Source organism: Papio anubis, chromosome 17 (assembly GCF_008728515.1).
Source record: "Papio anubis isolate 15944 chromosome 17, Panubis1.0, whole genome shotgun sequence".
NCBI classification, from domain to species: Eukaryota; Metazoa; Chordata; class Mammalia; order Primates; family Cercopithecidae; genus Papio; species Papio anubis.
In genome coordinates, this window is record NC_044992.1 from 52,397,241 (window position 1) to 52,424,810 (window position 27,570).

Here is a 27,570-nt window from a genome sequence, read left to right on the forward strand (position 1 = left end):
ATTTAGATAATTATCTGTGTATGCTTATCAATATTAAAAATAAACTAAATTAGTTTTTTATAACCTAATAAAGACCTCTCAACATTTTCCTAGTAATTTAATTTTTTTAAGTGACAGGCTAAACTTCATAGGAGCAATTTCTGCTTTGTGTACTGATGAATCTCACTTTGGCTGAATTTTTTTTTTCTTTTTTTGAGACAGGTTCTCACTCTGTTGCCCAGGCTGGAGTGCAGTGGCACGATGTCAATTCACCTCAGCCTCAAACCCCTAAGCTCAGGTGATTCTCCCATCTCAACCTTCCAAGCAGCTGGAACCACAGGCATGCACCACCACACCCAGCTACGTTTTTCATATTTTCTGTAGAGATGGGGTTTTGTCATGTTGCCCAGGCTGGAAAAATTTGCATACGTTCTAAAACTACTGCATCACTGTTCAATTTCCATTGGCCAGACAGCTGAATAAGCTCCGATTTTTCCTTTTTAATTTAAAGCTTTAAAAAATTAAGACGCTGTGGCACTGGCAAATGAAAAGACAGAGACTTTACTATATTATATATAATAAAGATGGCATTGTTATTCTTTACTCCACTGAGATGTTTGGGTGGAGAGAAGCATAAATCTGGCCTACGTGCGTACCCAGGCATAGTGCCTTCCCTTGAACTTATTTGTGACAGATTCCTTTGCTCACGTTTTCTTGCTGACCTTCTCCCCACTATCACCCTGCTCTCCTACCACATTTCTCTTGCTGAGATAGTGAAAATAGTAATCAATAAATACTGAGGGAACTCAGAGACTGGTGCCAGTGCAGGTCCTCCATATCCCAATAGAGAAAAACTAGGATTGGGAAAAGTTATTCATTTTGGGGAAAATAAGACAATTTTGTAAACATTTGGTAATTTTACCTTTTCCATACCCCTTCTTTCCTTTGGGGAGATACTTCCCTCACCGCTGCCCTCCCACACTTTAATCACATGATTCTGCCAGGGCTGCAAATCAAGTATGTTGCCCCTTTGGAGTGAGCAGCAGGACCCAGCATGGCCAGACAAAGCACACCACTAGCTCGCCACAGTGACTGCCCCAGGACTGGCTATTTGGCCCAATCCTCTCAGCATCCTTTTCCACTTTTTAAAATCTGGAGATGGAGAAAAGGTCTTTGCTTTTTGTACTAATGAGCAGGAAGGGTGTAAATCAGAAGTTGGCCACTTTTATTCCCACAACATGGAGAAAACTGTCAATAACAGGAAGCGATAAGCCCGTCACTGAGAAGAAATAAAGAGAAAAATATGAAAGGGCAAAATTCAGAAGAAGCCTCGATAATCAAATTCACCTCCCTAGATCCAATAATGCACCTGAGGCTGTCACCAACACTGGACTTCTCAATAGTGTAAGTCAATAAAATTCCCCTTTTAAGTAAGTTTGATGGATTTCTATCAAAACCAGTAAATTCTAAATAATCCAGTAGAATATTTTAAGATTTTGACTCCAAAATATCGCACTACTACAGTTTTGGAAATAGAGAAAATACAATTCAAAAGTAGGTCTACAAATTTCTACAAATTTCCAGCCCCTACTTTTAAGGTATGGGAATTAAAATTATCACACATTCCACAGATTTTTGTTTTAACAGAAAAAATACACCTCTTTGCCCTCCTTAAATAATAAGTCAAAATGGAGAGGGTGCTGAGCATCTTGCCACCCCAGGCTGGAAAGCAAGTCACTTTGGATGTGTGGTAGCAAAGCAGTTGGTCAGATTATCAATTTTCTCTTGGGTCTCAGGTCATGGAGTTTGTTGTTGTTGTTGTTGTTGTTTTGTTTGTTTGTTTTTGAGATGGAGTGTCGCTCTTGTAGCCCAGGCTGGAGTACAGTGGCGCAATCTCGGCTCACTACAACCTCTGCCTCCCAGTCCCGGGTTCAACCGATTCTCCTGCCTCAGCCTCCTGAGTAGCTGGGATTACAGGCGCCCACCACCATGCCTTGCTAATTATTTTGTATTTTTAGTAAAGACGGGGTTTCACCATGTTGGTCAGGTTGGTCTCGAACTCCTGACCTCAGGTGATCCACCCGCCTCAGCCTGCAAAAGTGCTGGGATTACAGGTGTGAGCCACCACACCTGGCCTTCAGATCGTGGAGTTTTTTTTTTTTTTTTTTTTTTTTTGAGGCGGAGTCTTCACTCTGTCGCCCAGGCTGGAGTGCAGTGGCGCGATCTCGGCTCACTGCAAGCTCCGCCTCCCGGGTCCGCGCCATTCTCCTGCCTCAGCCTCCCAAGTAGCTGGGACTACAGGCGCCCGCCACCGCGCCCGGCTAATTTTTTGTGTTTTAGTAGAGACGGGGTTTCACCGTGTTAGCCAGGATGGTCTCGATCTCCTGACCTCGTGATCCGCCCGCCTCGGCCTCCCAAAGTGCAGGGATTACAGGCGTGAGCCACCGCGCCCGGCCTGATCGTGGAGTTTTATGCCAAGATGTTGAACTATGGTAGTTAGTTCTTGGGGCCATCTAGGAAGTCCTATAATAGACACTTTTTAGACATCATTTAGTCTAGGTCAGATTCCCTGAAAACAGAAAGAGAATGACACAGTGCTTTTAAAAAGCTTCCTAGTTCAGAGCCAACAATCCAATACTGCTCAGAGTCAATCCTTTGTCATTTGCTAAATTTAGTGCAAATAAGGGAAAGGAGGAGAAAATTCAACCACAGGGGTAAGACTTAAAGGAATGGAGAAAGAGAACTAGGCTGTAGAGGTCTTTACTGAACACCCTCTGCCCAAAGGCCATATTCCTCCTATTATAAAGCAGTGAATCCTTGTGACGCAGCCTGGCGGCAGGCTACAGATCTACATCAGCCTCTCCAGCTCATTATTTAATGATACCAGCAGGCAGAAGCCTACACAAACTCTTCACCTGAGGGCTAGGACTATTGGCCTACTAAACAGATAAACTGAGGAAGTGGAGGGTGTTCACCTTCAGGGATCCTGAAGAACAAGTTATTGAGCATCGAGTACTAGCTGGGAACCTAGGAATCTACAAGTGAATGCTATTGTCAGAAAAAAAACCAAACGTGCCAAATAAGGACATATGATTATTTAATCCTACAGAAGTCCCCAGCAACCCAACCCCAATAACAGCCAGCAGGAACTAGGGAGCTAAAACAGAATGGCCTCCAGAAGGGGAGTCTTCTCATATGCTTCTCACCTCTCAACCACAGCCATTCTCCCAGAAAACTAATGGCATCCTAATTTATTAAAGAACACCCTCCACTATGTTTATGAGTGTCATACACAGTTAAATTCATAATGTGGCTCATGGATTGTGAGATCAAGATAAGCCACCTCCAGATCTATCGGAATTAATGTACAATACACAGAAATACTAGATTTGGGTCTAGATACAATTACAGGATGTAATTGTGGGAAAGAGGTTTTTGAAAAAGTTTTAAGTTGTGGGTGAAATCTTTGCATTATATTGGGCAGAACCATTTTTTAATTGTATGTATGGGAACAAATGTGAGTATATGCACATGCTGAGCTACCAAATGATGGAAGTGTAGATATTTACTATGCTATAATCTTTGCAGCATCCCTCTTTCCTTGGAAAACCATTCCTACCCAACTCCAGTCATACACTTTTGCTGGAGGCATCAATCACAGTACATTGCCTGCTCTGGCCATAGGGGTAGAAACATTATGATCCAAGATAAGCCACTCAAATTCCTTCCTCAAGGGCTTTTGATTTGGAGCACAAGTAGGGGCCTTGCCTTTGGGTCACAGACCTTTGAAAGGTATAAATACAAATTGCTTGTGCCATCTTCCCTGCCACATGGGAATAGCCTGTCTATATTGGGAGAGAATGAGGTTAATACACACAAATATATGTAGACCTAAAAGGTGAGAGAGAAAGAGGGGAAAACAAAGAGTTTGATACCTGAGGGTCCAGTTATGCCTGATGATGGCTTGGACTTCCCAACTATATGAGCTAATTAAACTCCCTCTTCACTTAAGCTAGTTTAAGTTGGTTTGGTCACTTGCAACTGAAAAAGTCCTAATTAAAACAGATTTCCAACTCATATCAAATGAAAATTATAATTTAGATAGATTTAAAACAAAGTTATAGAAGTATGATGAATTACTGTAAAATATATGTATATTCTTGGGATGGGGATAGCCCTCCTTAATAAAACATAAAATCCAGAGAAACTCTAAAGAAAAAGACTGATACATTTAACTATATAAAAATGTAAAAATTTCTGTATGACAACAAAGAGCTAAAAATAGGCAATTACAATACAAATATATATGTAAAATTGAAGATTAACAGCCATAATACATAAAGCATTCCTATTCCTAAAATTCATTAAGGACAGATAACAAAACTCATTAGGAAAAAGTGACAAAAAGACATGAATAAGCAATTCACAGGAAGTTCAACAAACACATGTAAGAAACTTAACCACATGAGTAAGGATATGCAAATTTTTATATGAACTACTTTTCACCATTGGAAAAAATGTTAAGAGGAATGATGTTGAATTTAAGTGAGAGAATAAGGAAACAGACGTGTATGTAAATTACTGGTATAAATCTCTTTTGATATACAATTAAGCAGTAGTTATCACTGTTTTTTTGTTTGTTTGTTTGTTTGTTTGTTTTTTTTTGAGACGGAGTCTCACTGTGTCTCCCAGGCTGGAGTGCAGTGGCGCGATCTCGGCTCACTGCAAGCTCCGCCCCCCGGGTTCACGCCATTCTCCCGCCTCAGCCTCCCAAGTAGCTGGGACTACAGGCGCCCGCCCCCTCACCCGGCTAGTTTTTTGTATTTTTAGTAGAGACGGGGTTTCACCATGTTAGCCAGGATGGTCTCGATCTCCTGACCTTGTGATCCACCCGCCTCGGCCTCCCAAAGTGCTGGGATTACAGGCTTGAGCCACCACGCCCGGCCATCATTGTTTTTTAAATACAGCTACCATTTGACCAGCAAGTCCACTTACTGTTTCTGTACTGCCAGAAATACCTGCACAAGTACACAAAGATTTACGTTAAGGATGTTTAAAAGCATCACTATTTGTAATAATGAAAAACTGTTAACAACCTAAATGTCCACTAATAGAGAAATAGTAGATGATTTATGGTACATCCATACTTTGAAGTATCATGCAGCAGTTTTTAAAAAATGAATTTAATTATAACATAAAAAGATTCTCTACATGTATCATTGAGTAAAAAAAGCAGGATGCAGAAAAATACATGCAGAATGATCCTGTTTATGTTTAAAAAACCCCCAAAACTAAACAAATCACCCAAAGCCCCCCAAAAACTTTGTAAACATACATAAATAAATGGAACCGCAGAGAGAAAGATCTAAAATGTTACACACCAAACTGTTGATGGATGGTGGTTACCTTTGGGGAGGGAAGTATGAAAAGGATCTTTCTTCCCCGCTCGGTGTGCTTTTGTATATTTTTATTTTTATTTTTATTTATTTATTTATTTTTTGTTGTCCCAGATTTATTGAAAATAATATAGCACTGCAGAAAAAATTCAAACAGGTCCCCGAGGCGTTTTGAAATTCATCCCAACTGTAGGCTGAGTGACCTGCAGGTTGGACAGACTACCAAAGTCCAAAAGCTTCAGCATTTCCTTAGTGTCAGGATCTACTTCAATTATCTCCTGATCCAGGGCTGAGACCTCGGGAACGTAATTGTCTCTCCTTTCTCTCTCCTCCTCCTGCAGCTTGATGGAGATACCTCTTACAGGGCCTCCCTGAATCCGCTTCATCAGATGGGTGACATAGCCTGCTATCTTGTTGCGGAGCTTCTTGCTGGGGATAATGGCGATCTCTTCGCACACGCGCTTGTTCGTGTGGAAATCGTTGCCCAGGTGCGTGTAGTACTTCTCTATGATGACCCGGGCTGCCTTCTTCACGGTTTTGGTGCGAAGGCGGCCCATGTTGGCGGGTCCTTGGTAAAGAGCGCTTTTGTATATTTTTAAAACAAAAACATTGAATGCAAGTACTATCAGTGTTTTAAAAAAAATGAAAAATAAAGGAAAAGAACATCTAAATTTTCCCACCCCCACCAAACTTTCATTTAAAAAATCAAAAACTAAAAAAATAAATAAAATAAAAAATAATAAAGCGAAAATAGAAAAAACTTCCCTTTAATGGAATGCATGAGGTATATTCTTACCTATCTCTTCCTGAATAGAGACAGGTGTATGAGATTCTCTTTCTTCATTTTCAGGATCATCAGCTGCCTTAGCAGATTCACTCTGGGAAGAATTTAGTTCACTGCTGTTACTGTTTTCCAGATCAGGCCGCATGGAGGTAGTGGTAGCACTAGTGTTACTGCTCTCACATGTCTTGTTAGGTTCTTTTAGAAAAACAGAATATCTGATTTTTAAATTGGAAATCACATGAAAAATGACGAATTGTCAGAAAAGACATTTGTGTTAGAATTTCATTACAAAGCTGTATTTTTAAAAGAAAAGCTGTTCATGTATGACTAGTGCAATGTATAAAAGAAAGTGGTAAGCAACACCTTATGAGTTATTTTTTAAGTCTTCCAGGCTATTAACTTACTGATTATTTATTTATTTATTTATTTTTCTGTAGAGATGGAGTCTCGCTCTGTCGCCCAAGCTGGAGAGCTGGAGTGCAATGGCGCGATCTTGGCTCACTGCAACCTCCGCCTCCCGAGTTCAAGCAGTTCTCCTGCCTCAGCCTCCCAAGTAGCTGGGACTACAGGCACATGCTGCCATGCCCAGCTAATTTCTTTTGTATTTTAGTAGAGACGAGGTTTCACCATGTTGCCCAGGCTGGTCTCGAACTCCTGAGCTCAACTCACTGACATTTTTGTGGGGTGAGGACCCAACCCTAACCCACTGACTCATACCACCTTAGTCTCCAGCACAAGGCAGACAATCTTTTGGATACCCCAGAGCTGGAGAATAACCAACTGATATGACTATCTCTGAAAACTTACAGTGCACCAGATATTGCAGAGGTGGTTTTGCTGAGATAATATTCAAAATCTGAAGCTTACAGTCTTACTTTTGAAAAGTATTTAAACAGTATTAGAAACAGAATTAAACAGGATTATTTATCTCTATGGTTTTCTGCCTGAATAGTATAACCCCCAAATTAACTAGAAGGTAATGCGTACATGTGACTGTTTTCTCCTCCTCCTCCTCCTTCTCCTTCTCCTTCTTTCTTCTTCTTCTTAAAAACATAAAACAAACAAACAAAAAAACCAGTCTCGCTCTGTCATGCAGGCTAGAGTGCAGTGGTACAATCTTGGCTGACTGCAGCCTCCACCTCCCAGGTTCAATAGATTCTCCCACCTCAGCCTCCTGAGTAGCTGGGACTACAGGTGCGTGCCACCATGCTCAGATAAATTTTTTGTAGATTTTGGTAGAAATGGGGTTTCACCATGTTGGCCAGGCTGGTCTTGAACCCCTGACCTCAGGTGATCCGCCTGCCTTGGCCTCCCAAAGTGGCTGAGATTACAGGTGTGAGCCACTGTGCCCAGTCGTGATTGTTAACTTCTAAGGACAATTTAGTAGTATCACTATGAGTATAGTTCTTAAAAGCATATAAAAATTACCACTACCAGCCAGGCGCGGTGGCTCAAGCCTGTAATCCCAGCACTTTGGGAGGCCGAGACGGGCGGATCACGACGTCAGGAGATCGAGACCAACCTGGCTAACACGGTGAAACCTCGTCTCTACTTAAAAAATACAAAAAAAAAAACCTAGCCGGGCGAGGTGGTGGGCGCCTGTAGTCCCAGCTACTTGGGAGGCTGAGGCAGGAGAATGGTGTGAACCCGGGAGGCGGAGCTTGCAGTGAGCCGAAATCCGGCCACTGCACTCCAGCCTGGGCGACAGAGCAAGACTCTGTCTCAAAAAAAAAAAAAAAAAAAAATTACCACTAGCATGAACAGAAAACCTGTCTTTCCATGGTAGTTCTGAAATTAAGAGTCTCCCTCTGTGTTTGTTTTTGCCATTAACAAGGTACTCTTCAAATCACCCAAAATAAAAATTGGTTGACAATCTATTGCAGTAACTATCTCTAATGTATAATGTCGGGTTTCAGGAAAAGAACCTGACAACCCGATGGAAATATGTGAGCCGTCACAAAAGAAAAGAAAATGGCCTTTAGGCATATGGAAATATGCCCAATTCAAACTAAGAGAAATGTAAAATAAAACTGTATGAAGAAACTACTCTCAGTTATCAAGTGGCAAAAATCGCAGTCTCACAATACACAAAGGGAAAATTACATAGCATTTACTTAATGTAGCAATCCTGTGTAGCCCAAGATACACTAAAAAAATACTAAATTATTTATCTATAGAGCTATTCATTGGAGTATTTAAAATGGCAAAAGACCCAGAAATGAAGAAAATGCCCATGAGGCTGAGAGCAGTGGCTTATGCCTGTAATCCTAGCACTTTGGGAGGCTGAGGCAGGCGGAATACTTGAGGTTAGGAGTTCAAGACCAGCCTGGGCAACATGGCGAAACTTTGGCTCTACGAAAAATACAAAAATTAGCCAGGCATAGTAGTGCATGTCTCTAGTCTTAGGTACTTGGCGGGCTAAGGCAGGAGGATCACTTGAACCCTAGAGGCAGAGGTTGCAGAGAGCCGTGATTGGGCCACTGTACTCCAGCCTGGTGACAAAGCTGAGATCTTGTCTAAAAAAAAGGGGGGGGGTGCCGGGTGCAGTGGCTCATGCCTGTAATCCCAGCACTTTGGGAAGCTAAGGTGGATGGATCACCTGAAGTCAGGCGTTTGAGACCAGCATGGCCAACATGGTGAATCTTGGCAGTGAGCCAAGATCACGTCGCTGCACTCCAGCCTGTGTGACAGAATGAGACTGTGTTTCAAAAAAAAAAAAAAAAAAGAAAAGAAAAGAAAGAAAAGAAAATGCCCATCAATAGGGCACTAGTTGAACAAAAGATGGTATATACAATTAAATACCATGCATCATAGCAAGAACTGAGGATAATCACTATGTTCACATATAAAATGATCTCCAAGATTAAATGTTAAAAGCAAGGTGTAGAACAATACTTATAATACGCTCACTTTTGTGTGAGAAGGGGAGGAAATACAAATTTATAAACAGTTGTTGTTTTTACTTATAAAAAACAAAACCAGCCAGGCACAGTGGCTCACGCCTGTAATCCCAGCACTTTGGGAGGCCGAGGCAGGTGGATCATGAGATTAGGGGTTCAAGACCAGCCTGGCCAAGACGGTGAAATCCCATCTTTACTAAAAATACAAAAATTAGCTGTGCGTGGTGGCAGGTGCCTGTAATCCCAGCTACTCGGGAGGCTGAGGCAGGAGAATTGCTTGAACACAGTGGGCGGAGATTGCAGTGAGCCAAGACCGCACCACTGCACTCCAGCCTGGGCAGCAGTGTGAGACTCCATCTCAAAAACCAAAACAAAACAAAAACAAGAAACATTGAAGAATAACCAAAAAACAATAAAAATGGCTACTTATAAGGGAAAAGAAAGACATGGTTACCTAGAGAGAGAAGGAATGAAAGTGAAAATTCTCTGAGTATCTCCAGTTACATAGTTTTGAATTTATAATAATGTAAATGTTCTTCTACATTTTCAAAAAAATAAAGTTATTATAGAAATGCATCCCTAAAAATTAAAACAGAAACGAACTGCGTATCAAGTTGTGCATAACCACACAAAGGATTATTATTATTATCTTTTTTTGTTTTGTTTTAGACAAGGTCTGGTTCTATCACCCAAGCTGGAGTGCAGTGGTGCAATCTCGTTTCACTGCAACTTCCACCTCCTGAGCTCAAGCCATCCTCCCACCTCAGCCTCCTGAGTAGCTGGGACTACAGGGAAGCACCACCATGCTCGGCTAACTTTTACAGAAAAGGGATTTTGCCATGTTGGGCAGGCTGGTCTTGAACTCCTGAGTTCAAGCAACCTGCCCACCTCGGCCTCCCAAAGTGCTGGGATTACAGGCGAGAACCACCACGCCCAGTCCAGAGGATTATTTTAAGTGACTTTAGAATATGATATTTTGTCTGTACATCCTTACTAGAAATGTAGTATAATGAGAAATAAAGAGCAGCAAAAAGTCATAAATGCCATTCAGCAGTCTTAGTGTCAGCAGTAATACTGGTATTATGAGAATACTGCCATATTGAAAAATCACTTCCTCTTATTATTAATGCACATTAGGATAGGAATATCCTGTATTGGGATAAAGCAAATATGTAGCTGAATCACTGTTGCTAGGAACTGAGGCTTTCAGTATAGGGAACAGAGATACAAATGTAAAAACAAAGAAACTAAGTACGCTATCTGCAACCTGAATCTGAAGCATCAAAATAAACTGATGATCTTTTTCTTTTCAAAAACATGTCTTTCATAACACTACCCACCCAAAAAGCCTAGGGGCTGTGAGAGCCCAGTAGCAAAAAGTATCCCTGAGTCTAGATTGTGGTCTCTAAATATCATTTCCCATTAAAAGGAACTTGGACTTCTTGAGGAAAAAAACCAATTCCAAGTCGGGATAGGTACTGTGTCACATAAGCCTCAAACATTTTATTCTGCTGAAGAGCAAGAAGTCCAGCCAGCATGGTGGCTCACGCCTGTAATCCTAGCACTTTGGGAGGCTGACGTGGGCGGATCACCTGAGGTGAGGAGTTCAAGGCCAGCCTGGACAACATGGTGAAATTCCATCTCTACTAAAAATACAAAAATTAGTTGGGCAATCCCAGCTATTCAGGACGCGGAGGTTGCAGTGAGCCGAGATTGTGCCCCTGCACTCCAGCCTGGGTGACACAGCAAGACCATGTCTCAAAAAAAGAAGAAAAAAAAAAAAAAGGAAAATCCCCAAAACTCCATATTACAGTCTCCAGATAAATAACTGATTCTGGAAAGATCATTAAAATGAGTGAGAGGTTAACAGAGACTCTTGCAATCTCACCACCTAAACTCTGATCAATCTAGGAATCTCTAAAGGTAGAAAAACCATACACCATGAGCCTCTTGGTGTGACACAATATCAATTAACCAGCACACTGTTTATAAAGTATTCTTCCCAAAAACAGATGAAACTGAATAGGTACTAGGAGATTAACTTTTTAACTTTATAAGTGATATGTACCAATCTTTCCCCAAATATTGTCCAACTTTTTCAGTTTAATCTTTAATCTGAGCCACACAAAATGTTTCTGATCATTGATCATACTCGATATAATGGGTATCATGAAACCTGACCAATTTTCTTATGCTCTCACTCCTATCATTTTTATACTACAATTTTATCATTTTTCCTTCACATAATAACTTCACCAAATTATATGAAAACAACAGTGTTCTCTGACAAGATCTTATTTCAAAGTAAAGCCCTGAAATAAAATATATACAGAAGCAATTCTGTATATATAAGGAAATACTAAAGTAAATGTTTGTATTTCTACAAAAATTCTAAATTCTCAGATTTTAAAAAAAGTCCTTCTATTGCAGAAAATAAATACAATACAAACATTAACCAAAAGAAAGCTGGTGTAGGTTGAAAACATTATTAAAAATAATGGACATTTCACAATGATAAAAAAACCAACAAAATATAAATATTAGGTGCTCCTAATAACACGGTTTCAAACTGTATAATGCAAAAACTGAAAAAAAAACAAAAAGAGAAAAAGGCATATCTACAATAAACAGAAATAATTTTAAAATATCTGACAGGAAAAAAAAACACACCCAAAAACATACCAAGAATACAGATTAGAACAATACAATCAGAAACCTTATCTGAAGTGAGACCTTGTCTCTAATAAATAAATAAGTAAGCTGGGCATGGTAGTGCACACCTGTAGTGTCAGCTACTTGGGAGGCTGAGGTGGGAGGATCACTTGAGCCTGGGAGGTCAAGGCTGCAGTGAGCCATGATTGCGCCACGGCACTCCAGCCTGGATGAAAGAGTGAGATTCTCTCTCAAAAAAAAAACTTTACCAAAAATATCTTTCCATCTGAAATGCTATCCAATCTAACAGTCTCTTTTATTGATAAGTTTTAATCATTAAGTTGGATGTCTAAATACATTCTGAAAGTTTAGAAAAACCAAGTAAGATATCTTCTGTCATGGCTATTGTTGTTAATCTGCCTTGAATAATTCTTCCACCCCAATTTTTTTTTGTTTTTTTTTTTTGAGGCAGAGTCTCGCTCTGTCGCCCAGGCTGGAGTGCAGCGGCACGATCTCGGCTCACTGCAACCACCACCTTCCAGGTTCAAGCGATTTTCCCGCCTCAGCCTCCCAAGTACCTGGGATTACAGGCGCTTGCCATCACACCCAGCTAATTTTTGTATTTTTAGTAGAGACGGGGTTTTGCCATGTTGGCCAGGCTGGTCTCAAACTCCTGACCTCAGGTGATCCACCTGCCTCAGCCTCCCAGGGTGCTCGGATTACAGGCGTGGGCCACCGTGCCCGGCCCACCCCAATTCTTCTAACAAGGCATCTCATCCACTGACCATAGGTAGTAAACAGCGGTAAGAGTTTGGTCCAGGGATATCATAAAGTGTTTAGCACATTGCCAGGCACATTGTAGGCACTCAATAAATATCTGCTGAATAAATAACTGCATAGAGAGCCACAGAAACAGAGGGAAGCAGGTAATTCTCTCTGAAGGTCACAACTCTTTTAAGTCTGTCTACTGCCCTTTGGAATGTAAGTCACCAAGGTCCCAGATCTTATCTATTTTGGTCACTGATATATCCCCATTAGTATATTCTGAAGTCAGGGACCTATTAAAATGCTTCTCTACTTTATAAAAGTACCAAACTCCTCTTTAAAATCTGGTATGATATATTTAATAAAGTCTTTTAAAACGTTTTTCATGTTTTGGAAACAAGTATGATAATTCTGTTTTGTTTTTTACTCTAGTCATGAAGAGAACTAGGAGTTATTAAATGGGAAGGTTTTGAATTTATTGTAGGGACAGCATTTTCAGCTGCCCAGCATTCTCACCCTGCTAATGACCCAAAATCCCCTCTGATGCCAGCTACTGACAATTGCTATATTTGCTCCCATTCTAGTTTTCTTGAAACTGCTTGCTTATGTTTTCATATAAAAATATTTCCTTTTTCTTTTTTTGAGATGCAGCCTTGCTCTGTCACCCAGGCTGGAGTACAGTGGCATGATCTCAGGTCACTGCAACCTCCGCCTCCCAGATTCAAGTGATTCTCCTGCTTCAGCCTCCCAAGTAGCTGGGACGACAGGCGTGTGCCACCATGCCCGGCTAATTTTTGTATTTTTAGTAGAGATCGGGTTTCTCCATGTTCATCAGGCTGGTCTCAAACTCCCGACCTCAGGTGATCCACCCGCCTCGGCCTCCCAAAGTGCTGGGATTACAGGTGTGAGCCACCGCACCTGGCCATAAATATATTTTTAAATACATGAAAATACTATTATATTTGAACTGTGAAGTATAACTACAAAGGCTCTCATTTACAAGAGATCAACATTCGTTATGTTCAACAAATCATCAAATCAGCATTTTTTATGTTGATTAACAACTACTGAATCAGGAAAAGTGTAATTCAATTCACTCACTTCGTTATTCTCTTTTTGCTAGGCTTTCTCACTCTTCAAAGGAGTTAACTATAAATATCAGTAACAGTAATACTCAACGTTTACTGAGCAGTTAATATGTGTCGGGCACAATCCTAAGTGCTTTATATATATATTATTCATTTAACATTCTTTAAAAACATGTAAGATACTAGGATAATAGTTTCTCCCTTAAATCATTCTAATAACAAAAGAACATATATCTCAGAGAAATATACTGGTAATATAATACCTTACAAAGCAAATGTCTGCTAAAATCTAAGTATAGCTGTTACTCAGCTGAGTTTGGTTTAGAAACAGAACTAGATCATACATAAACCCACTAGTTGTAAACCTCAATGTAATGTAATGTACTGATCAATGTAAAAGTACAAAGAATACTTTAAAAAGTATCTACTAAGATTGTAATCATGATTCCAATAAGAATTAAATATTTTCCACATTATTTTGGGGGCAATAATCAACTTTCAAACTTTTAACCCTGAATATGTGAGTCAGGATAACATAATTTTTAAGAACTAGATAGGACCCAGAACTTTAACCATACCATTGTAAAATTAAATTATAGATCTCTGAGTTTCTCCAATCTATTCAATAAAGGACTCTCACTGAAATAATCTCTTACAGGTACTTATCAAATGCCTCTAGTGAAAGGGAATTTATTATTTCTATTTTCTAAAAAGCTCTAATTTTAAGTTGTTAATATTTAATCAAAATATTCTTCATTATATTTATATTTATGACTTAGCACCTTACATTTCAAAGAAGAAGTCTCATATGCCCACACATCAGCCCTTCAAATATCTGAGGACAATTACGTTATTTTCAGCTCACCCCTCGATGTCAAGCCCCTATTCTTTTCTAGAATAAAAACTTTTTTTTTTTTTGGAGACGGAGACTTACTCTGTTGGCCAGGCTGGAGTGCAGTGGTGCGATCTCCTCTCACTGCAACCCTCCTGGGTTCAAGGGATTCTTGTGCCTCAGCTTCCCGAGTAGCTGGGATTACAGGCATGAACCCCCAGGCCTGACTAATTTTAGAAAAACAGGGTTTCACTGTGTTGCCCAGACTGGTCTTGAACTCCTGGCCTCAAGTGATCTGCCCATCTTGGCCTCCAAAGTGCTGAGATTAGAGGTATGAGCCACTGAGTCCAAACAACATTTGTTTCTTTATTCATTTCACCAGGTGACATGGTTTCCAGAGTTTTCTTGATTTTTTTTTTTTTTTTTGACATGGAGTCTCACTCTTGTCACCCAGGCTGGAGTGCAGTGACACAATCTTGGCTCACTGCAACCTCTGCCTCCGGGGTTCAAGCGATTCTCCTGCCTCAGCCTCCCGAGTAGCTGGGATTACAGGCGCCTGCCACCATGCCCAGTTAATTTTTGTATTTTTAGTAGAAATGAGGCTTCACCATGTTGGCCAGGCTGGTCTTGAGCTCCTGACCTCAGGTGATCTGCCTGCCTTGGCCTCCCTAAGTGCTGGGATTACAGGCATGAGCCACCGCACCTGGCCGATTTCTTGATCTTAGTGACCAATCTCTCAACAATATAAAATATGGCAGACTTACTGCTGTTTGCTGCAGTTCTTCTGGACCTTACACTTACATCCCTATCTGTAGCGCCCTATTAAACTGGTGTTTTCAGCAACACAGTTCACTGTTGACCAGTACTCAAATGGAAGTCATCCTCATAAGAATGGTAGGTTGTCAAAATCCTTCATGGTATGCAACAGGGCATTCTTGGTGTGATATAACTTACTTGGAGTATAACTTTAACTTTAAAAACTGAAAATATGAATTACTGGTCAACCTACATTTTTATGTCAAAATACATCTGACAACAATGTTTTGTGATCATGATTTTCTACCATAACACTATGTATGGTTTAAAATGCTATAAATATTACATGAGCACATGCAAACATAAAATTAATTTGTTAGTATCTACAGAACTAGAAAGGTCAGATCATTCAACATTGAGCCATTAGCACGTAACTAATTAAAACTAAAATATCTGCTGCCAGTGTGGTCTGGTGATAAAATATAAAAATCTATCAAACAAAAACAGCTAAATGAAGTTTAAGAAGCATGAAAATCACAATGAGTTTCAAGCACTAACTGCGAGGACATTAATCAAACTCCAAATGTTAGGTGATAATTCAGCAAAAAGGGATGGCACTGTAAGCAAGCAGCATGAATGAACACATAAAGTTTTAGGTGACATTCGGCTTTTACTACAAAAGGGAAGGATTTCCCCCATTACAGAGGCATTGATATGCTGCCCTCTGTACCTGGCACATCCTGGGGGAGCTCAGATGCCACCTTCTTCTCTGCCACGTTGCTGCTATCAGGGGTTTCTGAGAGACACCCCACGGGGCTCCTCCCTTCAGGGGCACTAGTCTCTTCTGAAGATGCATTTGTTGTGTTGTCGCCAAGATTTGCTGACACAGAGTTACTTTTATCCCCAACTTCTGTTGGCTCTACAGCAAAATGCACAACAAAACTTTATTTATTTATTTATTTATTTATTTATTTATTTATTTTTTTGAGACGGAGTCTCGCGCTGTGTCACCCAGGCTGGAGTGCAGTGGCGTGATCTCGGCTCACTGCAAGCTCCGCCTCCCAGGTTCAGGCCATTCTCCTGCCTCAGCTTCCCCAGTAGCTGGGACTACAGGCGCCCGCCACCACGCCCGGCTAGTTTTTTGTATTTTTAGTAGAGACGGGGTTTCACCATGTTAGCCAGGATGGTCTCGATCTCCTGACCTCGTGATCCGCCCGCCTCGGCCTCCCAAAGTGCTGGGATTACAGGCTTGAGCCACCGCGCCCGGCACAACAAAACTTTAAAGATATTCTTTAAAATTGCTTCAGGACAAATGACCACATTCAGTCAACTACTAAAAATGATCTGTCACCAAAGAAACCTGCTTCCGTTGGATGGCCATTTTAAAGCAATTAGATTCTGGGATATTGCTGCAATAGGTAATCCAAAGAGTATTTAAGAATATTTAATAGTATATTAAGAATGTTTAAGTAATTAACACAAAAATGAACATATTTATATATATGTTCACACATACAAAAGTATACATATATAAGTATACATACAAAAGTATATATTCTGGTATAATATAAAAATAGTACTTTTTCATAGGGAAATGGCAACTTAATGGCAAGTATAGAGACATGAGTATAATATTATAGCAAATCCACTATTACGTAAAACTCATTACAATTGTCACACATGTTGCAAGAGGGGATGGTATCCTGATATCTTTAGAAATATTAAATTAAGTAGTTGCTTGCAATGTTTCACTTTCATTTTGCAAGTAAAACTGGAGGTTTCATAAATAACACTGATGAAATATTTATTTTTAATCAAGTAATTTTTTACCCTCAGATTTTCCTTGCTCAGGGTCATCGTCTGGTGTTTTGTATTCACTGTCTTTTTCAAGGGACTGGTCTTCGAATTCTCTGCTTTTCTGAGCATCTTTAGAGTCATTCTCAGTCTCGTTCTTATCTTTTTCTGTTTCTTCTGGGCTTTTAACATTATCAGTGTCTGCCTTTTTGGCTCTTATAGATTCCAAAATTTCTTCTATAATGAAAACAAATAAAAAATTATTTCTATATATAACCAAATAGAACAGTAAGTACAACGAATGCCACTTAAGTTATTAAAGAGGAAAAATTAAGTATTTTTAAAGCATTAGACCTATGAAATAACAATCAATATTACAAACAAAATTTTGTTTAGAGAGTTCAACCAATGTGGTGTATCTTCACGTCTGGAAAATACATGCTAATTATGCGTTCTACTTTTTTTTTTTTAAGTAAAGTTAGTCTTTTTAAAATACAGGCTAGATACAGCTATCTGTGACAGATGACAAAAACTGCAAGCTGACATAGACCCACAGTCTGGGCAGCACACTGTAGTGATCAAAACCTAGAAACCCAAAATCCACTGCAAATCTGACTTGGATTAGCTGTGTGACTCTGGGCAAGCTACCTAACCTCTCCAGGCCATCATTTCCTCAATTGTAAAATGAGAAAACAGAGGCCCTTTTGTAAGAACTTTCTCTCTGAAATCCCTTAACTGTTCTGAAAGTCATTAAGTCTCTAAGCACACTCACCTTCTTTCAACTTAGACAGAGTGATGCTATGGCATGTTACAGACTACGGGATATAGAAGGACCACAGTGCACAGAAACCAGGGTGTATCAGTATGGACTCATGGATATCAATTATATTCTTTGGGTTATCATGCAATACTGTCACTTTTAATTTTGTTGCACAAATTGTTTCAGCTTTGGTCACTTGGGACTCTTTCCAAGTCTAGTGTCCTTTTGATACATATTCACTCATTCATTCATCCATCCATTCATTCATTCACTCAGCGTTTTCTTAACTTTCCAGTATTACAAGATGTTCCAGGTTCACCTTGTATTTTCCCTGCACCAGTCCTAGAATCCACCATCTCTCCAAGGTTCCTTTGTTCTTTTTTGAAGAACAAATTGGAAAATGATGTTAGAAGTCACAATCTAGGTGCTTGGTGTGCTTGTTACAACTGGAGTGTTGCTTTCTAGGGTCTCTTGGCCAACAGAGCTAAGAAATGTAGTGATAAATATACACATCTATTATTATTTCTGTATTTATCTCTGCGGGCACATATGTGTATGAGTGAAAGCCTATGTGTCTGTGTAGGTTCATTTACCATTGTCCACTTACTTATTTGTAACTTCTCTGACAGTGAGAAATCTGGCTCACATTATCTGTAATATATCTAGTTATTTGTTCATTCCATTCCTAGCACATAGTAAAATAGTTTCGGAATTGCTAAACTGTTTCCTCATAAAAATAAATTTACCAACTTGAGTACAATATTTGTGAATAAGAAGAAACACCTTTTTTTTTGAGACGGAGTTTTGCTCTTGTCGTCCAGGCTGGAGAGCAATGGTGCGATCCTGGCTCACTGCAACCTCCACTTCCCAGGTTCAAGCAATTCTCCTGTTTCGACCTCCCAAGTAGCTGGGATTACAGGCGCCCACCACCACACGTGGCTAATTTTTGTATTTTTAGTAGAGACGGGGTTTCACCACGTTGGCCAGGCTGGTCTCAAACTCCTGACCTCAGGTGATCCACCCGCCTCAGTCTCCCAAAGTGTTGGGATTACAGGCATGAGCCACCACACCAAGCCAGAAGAAACAAACACTTTTAATACCATGTATATCCACAGTACTCCTCTTTGGATTTTTGGGTTTGTATTTCCTTTTTTTTTTTTTTTTTCCTGAGATAGAGTCTCGCTCTGTTGCCCAGGCTGGAGTGCAGTGGCGCAATCTTGGCTCACTACAAGCTCCGCCTCCTGGGTTCACACCATTTTCCTGCCTCAGCTTCCCAAGTAGCTGGGACTACAGGCACCAGCCACGACGCCCAGGTAATTTTTTGTATTTTAGTAGAGACGGGGTTTCACCATGTTAGCGATGATAGTCTCGATCTCCTGACCTCGTGATCCGCCTGCCTCGGCCTCTCAAAGTGCTGGGATTACAGGCATGAGCCACTGCTCCCAGCCTGTGTTTCCTTTTTTAAAATTTTATTTTTTACTTTTTTAGAGACAGGGTCTCATTCTTGCCCAGGAGTACACTGAAGTGATCATAGCTCACTGTAACCTTGAATTCCTAGACTCAAGTGATCCTCCCACCTCAGCCTCCCAAGCAGATGGAACTATAGGTGTGTGTCACCATGCATGGCTAATTTTTTTTTTTTTTTTTTTGAGACAGAGTCTTGCTCCAGGATGGAGTGCAGTGGCGTGATCTTGGTTCACTGCAAAACCTCCGCTTCCCGGGTTCAAGCGGTTCTCCTGCCTCAGCTTCCCCAGTAGCTGGGACTACAGGTGCGTGCCACCACGTCCGGCTAAATTTTTGTATTTTTAGTAGAGATAGGGTTTCACCGTGTTAGCCAGGATGGTCTCGATCCCCCGAACTCGTGATCTGCCCGCGTTGGCCTCCCAAAATGCTGGGATTACAGGCATGAGCTACTGTGCCCAGCTGCCTGGCTAATTTTTTAATCTTTTTAAAAATAGAGATGGAGTCTCACTATGTTGCCCAGGCTGGTCTTGAACTTCCAGCCTCAAGCGACCCCCCTGCCTTGGCCTATCAAAGCACTGGATTATAGTCGTGAAGCGCTGCCCAGCCCTTAATTACTATATTTTAAAGAACATTTTATTTGGAAAAAGAAATGTAGTTACCGATTATCTGCTTTTCTTAGAGGCACAGCTTTCCTCTTTTCTTTCTTTCTTTTCTTTCTTTTTTTTTTTTGAGTCTTGCTCTGTTGCCCAGGCTGGAATGCAATGGCACAATCTCAACTCACTGCAACCTCCACCTCCCGGGTTCAAGAGATTCTCCCACCTCAGCCTCCCAAGTAGCTGGGGCTATAGGTGCACACCATTGATGACACCTGGCTAATTTTTATATTTTCTGTAGAGACAGGGTTTCACTATGTTGGCCAGGCTGGTCTCAAACTCCTGACCTCAAGTGATCCACCCATCCCAAAGTGCTAGCATTACAGGTGTGAGCCACCATGCCCACTGTCTTTCAAATATAGCTACATCCTATAGCTTTTCTTAACCAAATCATTGTATATCCTCCCAACTTTCCCAGGCCATTTAATGAAAACCAAACCAAAAAAAATGTTTAATTGCCTACTAAGTTTAGACCATTTAAACTGGTTGAAAAGCACAGGTTGGATGACCATAGTTCTCTGATTTCTATAAAGATTCTAATTTCAAATAGTCTATCTTGCTAAACACTCTTGTATATATGTGTGTATGTATATGTGTGTATACATACACACATTCATACTGGTTTTAAGTCCAAAAACCTATGACAGTCATAGCCATAAGAAAAACAGACCAAAAATAGGGCCAGGCACAATGGCTCAGGCCTGGAATTCCAGCACTTCACAAGGCCGAGGCAGGTGAATCACTTGAGGCTAGAAGTTTGAGACCAGCCTGGCCAACATGGTGAAACCCCATCTCTACCAAAAATACAAAAATTAGCCGGGCGTGGTAGTGCACACCTGTAATCCCAGCTACTTGGGAGGCTGAGACATGAGAATTGCTTAAACCCAGGAGACTGAGGTTGCAGGGAGCTGAGATCATGCCACTTGCACTCCAGCCTGGGTGATACAGTGAGACTCTGTCTCAAAAAACAAAAACAAAACAAAACAACCAACAGCAACAACAACAAAACAAGAAAAATAGACCCAGTGTTCAGCAGAGGGAAAAATATTAAAGGATGAAAGAAAATTATGTTGTATCTGATCTATACTAAATATGCATATTCTATAAACATGTATATTCTACACTTTGCATGAATATTTCAAAACTAAACAAAGAATGAACCTAACAGGTTTTAGAAACCATCTCTACTTAGAAAAATTTCTTCTAAAAATAAACTTCCTTCAAATAAGCAAAATAAAGCATTATAAAACTTAATTACCATACAGGCATAGGATAAAGCAAATATAGTAAGCTGTATATTTAGCTATAAATATATAGTAAAGTACAGATCTAGATAATGAATATATGAGTATTTACTGTATAATTATTATTATTATTTTGAGACAAACTCTGTGCCTGTCGCCCAGGCTGGAGCGCAGTGGCGCAATCTTAGCTCACTGCAACCTCCACCTCCCAGGTTAAAGCAATTCTCCTGCCTCAGCTTCCTGAGTAGCTGGGATTACAGGTGTGTGCCACCGGGCCTGGCTAATTTTTGTATATTTAGTACAGACGGGGTTTTGCCATGTTGGTCAGCCTGGTAACTGTATAATTCTTTAAACCTTTCTGTACATTTAATTTTTTTCATAAAATATTGAGGAAAAATGCAGAAGAAAAATTTAACTCTCAGAAATAGAATTAAACTCACCTAAAGTAGACATGCTAGACATGCATGTGTATAAAAACCAGAGAGCTATACATTAGAAATGAAGTATTTTGTTTGAGAGGTTAACATCAAGTCAAAGTCATCAGGACAGACTACGATTCTGAAATTCCTGTTATGCTACAAATTATTCTTGGCTATTATCAGAACCTCAGTAGTTTCCATTGTTTTCATCTCATATAACTCCAAGTTAAAGAACACCATTAGACATTATTTTGGGTATTTACCTGGACTGGGTGGTCCCAAACTGACTATCAAAGCCAAGATTTTGGTTACCAGAGAGAGCAAATAAAGGTAACGGTGGTGGACTGGTGTTTTAATGGGGAATTCTTCTGAGTGTTGAATTCATTGCCAATATACTCCTTAAAAAGTTGTTGAGAGGATTAAAGAATTGTAAAACACCTAGTTGAGCACCTGGCCACAGTAGGCACTCAAAAATGTTAGTTTTCCCTTCTCTTCCCCATCAGTTTTCAACTCTTGTGAATCCTTCCTCCTCTAGTACCAGGTTGACGTTGTACCTTAACCAAAAAAGGGAGGCCGAGGCGGGCGGATCACGAGGTCAGGAGGTCGAGACCATCCTGGCTAACACAGTGAAACCCCGTCTCTACTAAAAATACAAAAATTTAGCCGGACATGGTGGCGGGCGCCTGTAGTCCCAGCTACTTGGGAAGCTGAGGCAGGAGAATAGCATGAACCCGGGAGGCGGAGGTTGCAGTGAGCCGAGATTGCGCCACTGCACTCCAGCCTGGGCGACAGAGCAGGACTCTGTCTCAAAAAAAAAAAAAAAAAAAGAAAGAAAGAAAATTTTAATCTATATTTTAATCTATTTTCAAAGTTTGCATTTCATACCAACTGATTTCAAACCAACTGATTTCATACCAACAGTTTAGCTCAGACTTAACAAAAATAAAATGAGAAAATGCCCCTCTCACCATTAGCTGCCGCCAGAAAGGATTTGTTACTGCCCCGAACCTTATCAGTCAGGTCTTCGGTTATGTCCATGTGTCGGTGGATTTCTTCACGCATTTCTTCCAGAATTTTGCAGAGTTCTGCTTCCCAATAATCTTTCTCTAGACAGTCAATTAATTCTGCAAGCTGGACCTTTGTGCTGTAGTACCAAATTTTATTTTCATTTTCTGTATCTTCTTCTCTGTTTAAAAATGGGGGAAAATATTTTATATATTAGACATAATGCCACTTACCTGAGTTTCATCTACCCAGTGAAAAGTTAAAACAAAGCTTATGTACTAAAACTCAATATATGTGCTCACAAGAGATCCCTGCAGGTCTTACTCAAACTTGATTGACTCTGAGAAAGGACATCTAAAAAACATGACACAAAGAAAGATGACCTCAAAATTCAGAACCACGTGAGAGTACTCTGTGGAAGCCAGTTTCAGCTACTTCTCAATCAACTTTAACATCATCAGTGTAACAATATGGTGAGCAGAATGTATTTAGAATTATTTTATTTTATTTATTTATTGAGACAGAGTTTCACTCGTCACCCAGGCTGGAGAGCAGAGGCGCAATCCCGGCTCACTGCAACCTCTGCCTCCCAGGTTCAAGTGACTCTCCTGCCTCAGCCTCCAGAGTAGCTGGGACTACAGGCATGTGCCACCATGCCTAGCTAATTTTTGTATTTTTAGTAGAGATGGACTTTCACCATGTTGGCCAACATGTTCTTGATCTCCTGACCTTGTGATCCACCCACCTCGGCCTCCTAAAGTGCTGGGATTACAAGCATGAGCCACCGCACTCGGCCTGGAATTATTTTAGAATAAAATAAATGTATTTGAGAGACAGGGTCTCACTTTGTCACCCAGGTTAGAGTGCAGTGGCACCATCATGGCTCACAGCATACTCAGACTCCTAGGCTCAAGCAATTCTCCCGCCTCAGCCTCCCAAGTAACTAGGACTACAGACATGTGCCGCCATACCTGGCTAATTTTATAATATAGTTTAGAAATATTTTCATCAAAATGGTGTAAATGCTTTGCTAAATTCTGGTTCTTGAAGGAGTTTTCTCAAATAATACCTCATCCCTCTTCTTTACTTCTGGACAACTGAAGCCCAAACTGGAGAGGAGCTTTCTCTCCTGCCTAAAACCCTCCTAAGGTTCCATTCACTTTTAATGGAGTTAAAGACTTCAACAGAGATGGTCACTAACTTAAAAGAAACAGGTAAATTAATGTCTAGGACTGGACGTAGAGGAACACATATAATGGTATTTCTGTTCCCACTCAAAAGGAATTCAAGAGTATGTGTGAGGCAATTGATGAGAGTGAGTCTGATTTTCTTGTTTCCTCAATGGCAAACTGAGGGAACTGAAAGAACTGGGCTTTAGGGGAGATCTGGCTTTAAATAGGCTCATTTGCTTGTAAGATATGTGGACATGGAGAAAACACAAGCTCTCTGAGCCTCAAAGACATTTTATTTACCTCACTTGTAAAATGAGGATATAATAAAAACCTGCCTGCAGGCCACTATAGGGCTTAAAGGTATAATGATAAGGTATCTACCATAGTGCCTGGGCACATTAGTGATCAATAAATGTTAATTATTATTATTATTATTTTTTTTTTTTTTGAGACGGAGTCTCGCTCTGCCGCCCAGGCTGGAGTGCAGTGGCGCGATCCCAGCTCACTGCAAGCTCCACCTCCCGGGTTCACGCCATTCTCCTGCCTCAGCCTCCCGAGTAGCTGGGACTACAGGCGCCCGCCACCTCGCCCCGGTTAGTTTTTTGTATTTTTTTTAGTAGAGACGGGGTTTCGCCGTGTTCGCCAGGATGGTCTCGATCTCCTGACCTCGTGATCCACCTGTCTCAGCCTCCCAAAGTGCTGGGATTACAGGCTTGAGCCACCGCGCCCGGCCTAAATATTATTATTAAGATAAAAAATGAATAAAAATTTAGTAGCATTACAGGAATGAGTCACTCAGTAATTCTGAGAAAGAAGGGCTATATTAAATCATAGATAAATAAAAGGATACTGGTGGAGTACCCTTATTCTGAAAACCTGAAATCCAAAATGCTCCAAGATTCAAAAGTTTTTGAGTGCCAACATGCTGTTCAAAGGAAATGCTCATTACAGCATTTCAGATTTTCAGATTAGGAATGATCAACTGGTAAGTATAATGCAAATATTCCAAAGCCCAAAACACTTCTGATCCAAAGCATTTTAGATAAGGGATGCTCAACCTATACGGTATTCACTGACTTAACATTTTTCTTCTTGAAGCCACAGAAAGAGAAATTCATTAAAGCATAAAGTAGCAAAACATCAAATACCTGCTAATCCATTCAAAGAAAAGTTGGGGTTTTTTTGGTCTGTTTTGTTTTGTTTAACTTTTCTCTTTTTTGGGGGGTGGGTAATGGAGTCTCGCTCGGTTCACCACAACCTCTGCCTCCCAGGTTCAAGCGATTCTCCTGCCTCAGCCTCCTGAGTAGCTAGGACTATGGGCGCATGCTAATAAAAATTAGCGCCCGGCTAATTTTTGTGTTTTTAGTAGAGACGGGGTTTCACTATGTTGGCCAGGCTTATCTCGAAATTCTGGGCTCAAGCGATCCGCCCATCTGGCTTCCTAAAGTGTGGGGATTTCAGGCCTGAGCCACCGCACCTGGCCATCCTCTTCAAACAAAACATGGCATTTCCATTGGCCTAGGTCTTCACCTTGTCTACTTCATTGACTTACATTACTTACCTAGTCCCTGCAGCCATATACACATTTGTCACCCTTAGAGCTCAACCAAATTGTATTGAATGCATTTATTTGGCAATTAGTACTCGTATTTTAATTTTCATTTCATGTATGTGTTCCATTTTCCTAATAAGATTGAAATAAGCCATTTGACATACAGAATCCTGTTAGGTATTTTTCTTTCTTTTTTAAAAATTTGGAGACAGAGTCTTGCTCTGTCACTCAGGCTGGAGTGCAGCGGTGCAATCACGGCTCAGTGCAACATCCACCTCCCAGGCTCAAACGATCCTCCCCCCTCACCCTCTCGCGTAGCTGGGACCGCAGGTGCGCACCACCATGCCCGGCTAATTTTTCAGTCTTTTTCTAGAGACGAGGTCCTGTTATCTTGCCCAGGCTGGTCTCGAACTCCTGACCTCAAGCTATCGTCCAGCCTTGGCCTCTCAAAGGGCTGGCATTGCAGACGTGAGCTATTGCGTCCGGCCAACTATTTTTAAATTACTTTTTGGTTGTCACTTATCTCAATAAATATTAAAGTTTATAAAATCTTTCTCTTATCTGAAGAGCTGACTTCAACCACTCAGAGTTGAGTCCCTGTGATAAGGTTTGAGGGTGCCTGAAATGTCATCATGATATGTACCCTGGGCTAAGCTCAAACCTAGTGACTTCTCAAGTAAATAAATAAAGGTTATTTCCCGATAATACAAACCTATAACACCGTGAAGTAGGTTTTAGGCAGGATTCCCTCTTTTCCACTGCAAAAGAGAGGTAAGTTCTTGCTTAGGTGGTCGGGGTCCTAGCTGGGACACTGGGAAGGTGGCGGGAGATTGGAACATGCAGCAGCTGCCTTCTGGAGTTTACTGAGGCTTTCGGAGTGGGGATTCCGCGTAACAGGTTTTAGGGCCCCCCTCCCTCCGGGCGGGGCATCCGGGAGCGTGGCTCCTGGCACAGATCCGGAACAGTTGTCATCGGAGTCAATTTCAGGACTCCAGCTCCAAGCCTCGCAGTTTCCTAAATTCTGGGGGCTTATCTCCCTGTCCCCCGACCCCGACTAATTTCCCTCGGTCGCTGGCGCTGCCCCGTCCCTTAGGTCGCTCGGGCCGCCCCCATCTGCGACTTTTTTTTCTTTCTCTGGCTGTTTCCCTAGAGGGCGGGGGTGGGGAATGATATTTGGGGGCTCTCCTGCCTTCCTGTCGGAGCCGCGGAAGCGGAGCCGCGGGAAGGAAGTCCGGCTAGCTTTGGGCTCCAGCCAGGGGTCCGCGGAGACTGTGGTCTCCGAAAGCTTAGACGCGGGGCGTGTAGCGAGCTGCGGGCCTCTCTCAGCCGCGCCATCCGCGCTCGGAGTCCAGCCGCGCCGCGCTACGCTACGCTGAGCCCCGGCGCCCCGGGCTCTCCGCTCCCGACTCAATGTTCCCGCGCTCCCCCTAGCGGCCGCCGCGCCACCTCGCCCCTTCCCAGGCTCGTCGGCGGCGCAGCTCCCGTAACGGCGCTCCAGTAGCGGGAAGAAATAAGATGGCGGTTGAAGGCGATCCGGAGTGGGGCCCCAGCAATTCGGTTGAGCCTCCTCCCTCCACCCGCTTCCGCCGGCCGGGCCCCTCCTGCCCGGCCCCTAGGGCCTCCCCGCCCGGCCCCGGCGCTCCCCACCGTCCCCACTGCGCCAGGCCCTCCCCGTCCACTTTCCCTTCTTCCCCCGCCTCAGGCTCCAACAAGAGGGGCCGGTGGGGCAGGCCGACCAAGCATCCCGCGGCTCCCGCTGCGGAGCGCTGCGCCCGGGCCCCGCCGCCGCCGCCCATGTCCGGACCCATCCGGAGGCTCCGCTCGCCGCTACACGGTAGCAGCCGGGGCAGGTGGGCAGCCGCCAGGCTGAGGTGGTGCCCAAGACGCGGCTGAGCTCGCCCAGGGTGGGCAGCAGTAGCCGGAGGAAGTCGCCGCCGCCGGGCCCCGGCGCTAGCACCAGCGACCCGGGCGGGCGAGGGGCGGGGGCGAGGAGGCGGGAGCAGCCACCTAGCCCGGACCACCGCGGCCCGGAGCGTGGTCAACAAAGTGGTGCACGACGATGACTCCGATTATCGAGAGGAGCTGGAAGACGACGACGAGGACGCCAGATACTACACGGAAAGCAGCTTCAGGAGCTGTAGTACCTACAGCAGCACTCCAGGTACCCACGCAGCTCAGTTGCTGCAGACTCCTTCCTCACCTCCTCTGCCCTCCTTTGCCCTCCCCGCTTGCTCACTTATGTGGTGTGCATCCTGCTCCGATCTCCCGCCAACCCCGCCGACCCCTACGCAGAGGGGGAAATGCGAGGGGAAAGAGGCGCATTGTTGAAAGTGGAGATTGCATTGTTGCAGTTTG

At 42.1% G+C, this 27,570-nt stretch overlaps 1 protein-coding gene across 6 annotated transcripts; it reads right to left on the minus strand.

The window, feature by feature from the left end:
- Positions 1-5,478: 5,478 nt before the first annotated feature.
- LOC100998250 (40S ribosomal protein S17-like) lies at positions 5,479-27,570 on the minus strand. Of its 6 annotated transcripts, none has more exons than XM_009190884.4 (6): positions 27,452-27,570; positions 22,455-22,672; positions 16,983-17,183; positions 15,883-16,071; positions 6,172-6,354; positions 5,479-5,943 (listed from the first exon to the last, which is right to left on the minus strand). In XM_009190884.4, exons 1-6 carry the CDS (start codon positions 27,556-27,558, stop codon positions 5,525-5,527), a joined length of 1,317 nt encoding a protein of 438 aa, XP_009189148.3. In that variant the 5' UTR covers positions 27,559-27,570; the 3' UTR covers positions 5,479-5,524. The 6 variants fall into 6 exon arrangements, with proteins under 6 accessions (XP_009189148.3, XP_009189152.3, XP_021784064.2 ...); XM_009190888.4 differs by having other exon boundaries at positions 27,416-27,557; XM_021928372.2 differs by lacking the exon at positions 27,452-27,570 and adding an exon at positions 25,928-26,034.

Excerpts from the sequence above, each read along its gene's own strand:
- LOC100998250 (XM_009190884.4), bottom strand. The coding sequence starts at position 27,558 with ATGCAATCTCCACTTTCAACAATGCGCCTCTTTCCCCTCGCATTTCCC. Across the intron at positions 17,184-22,454 it reads CTTTCTGGCGGCAGCTAATG|AAGAAATTTTGGAATCTATA; the intron begins GTGAGAGGGGCA and ends TTTTCATTATAG. Across the intron at positions 16,072-16,982 it reads TGAGCAAGGAAAATCTGAGG|AGCCAACAGAAGTTGGGGAT; the intron begins GTAAAAAATTAC and ends ATTTTGCTGTAG.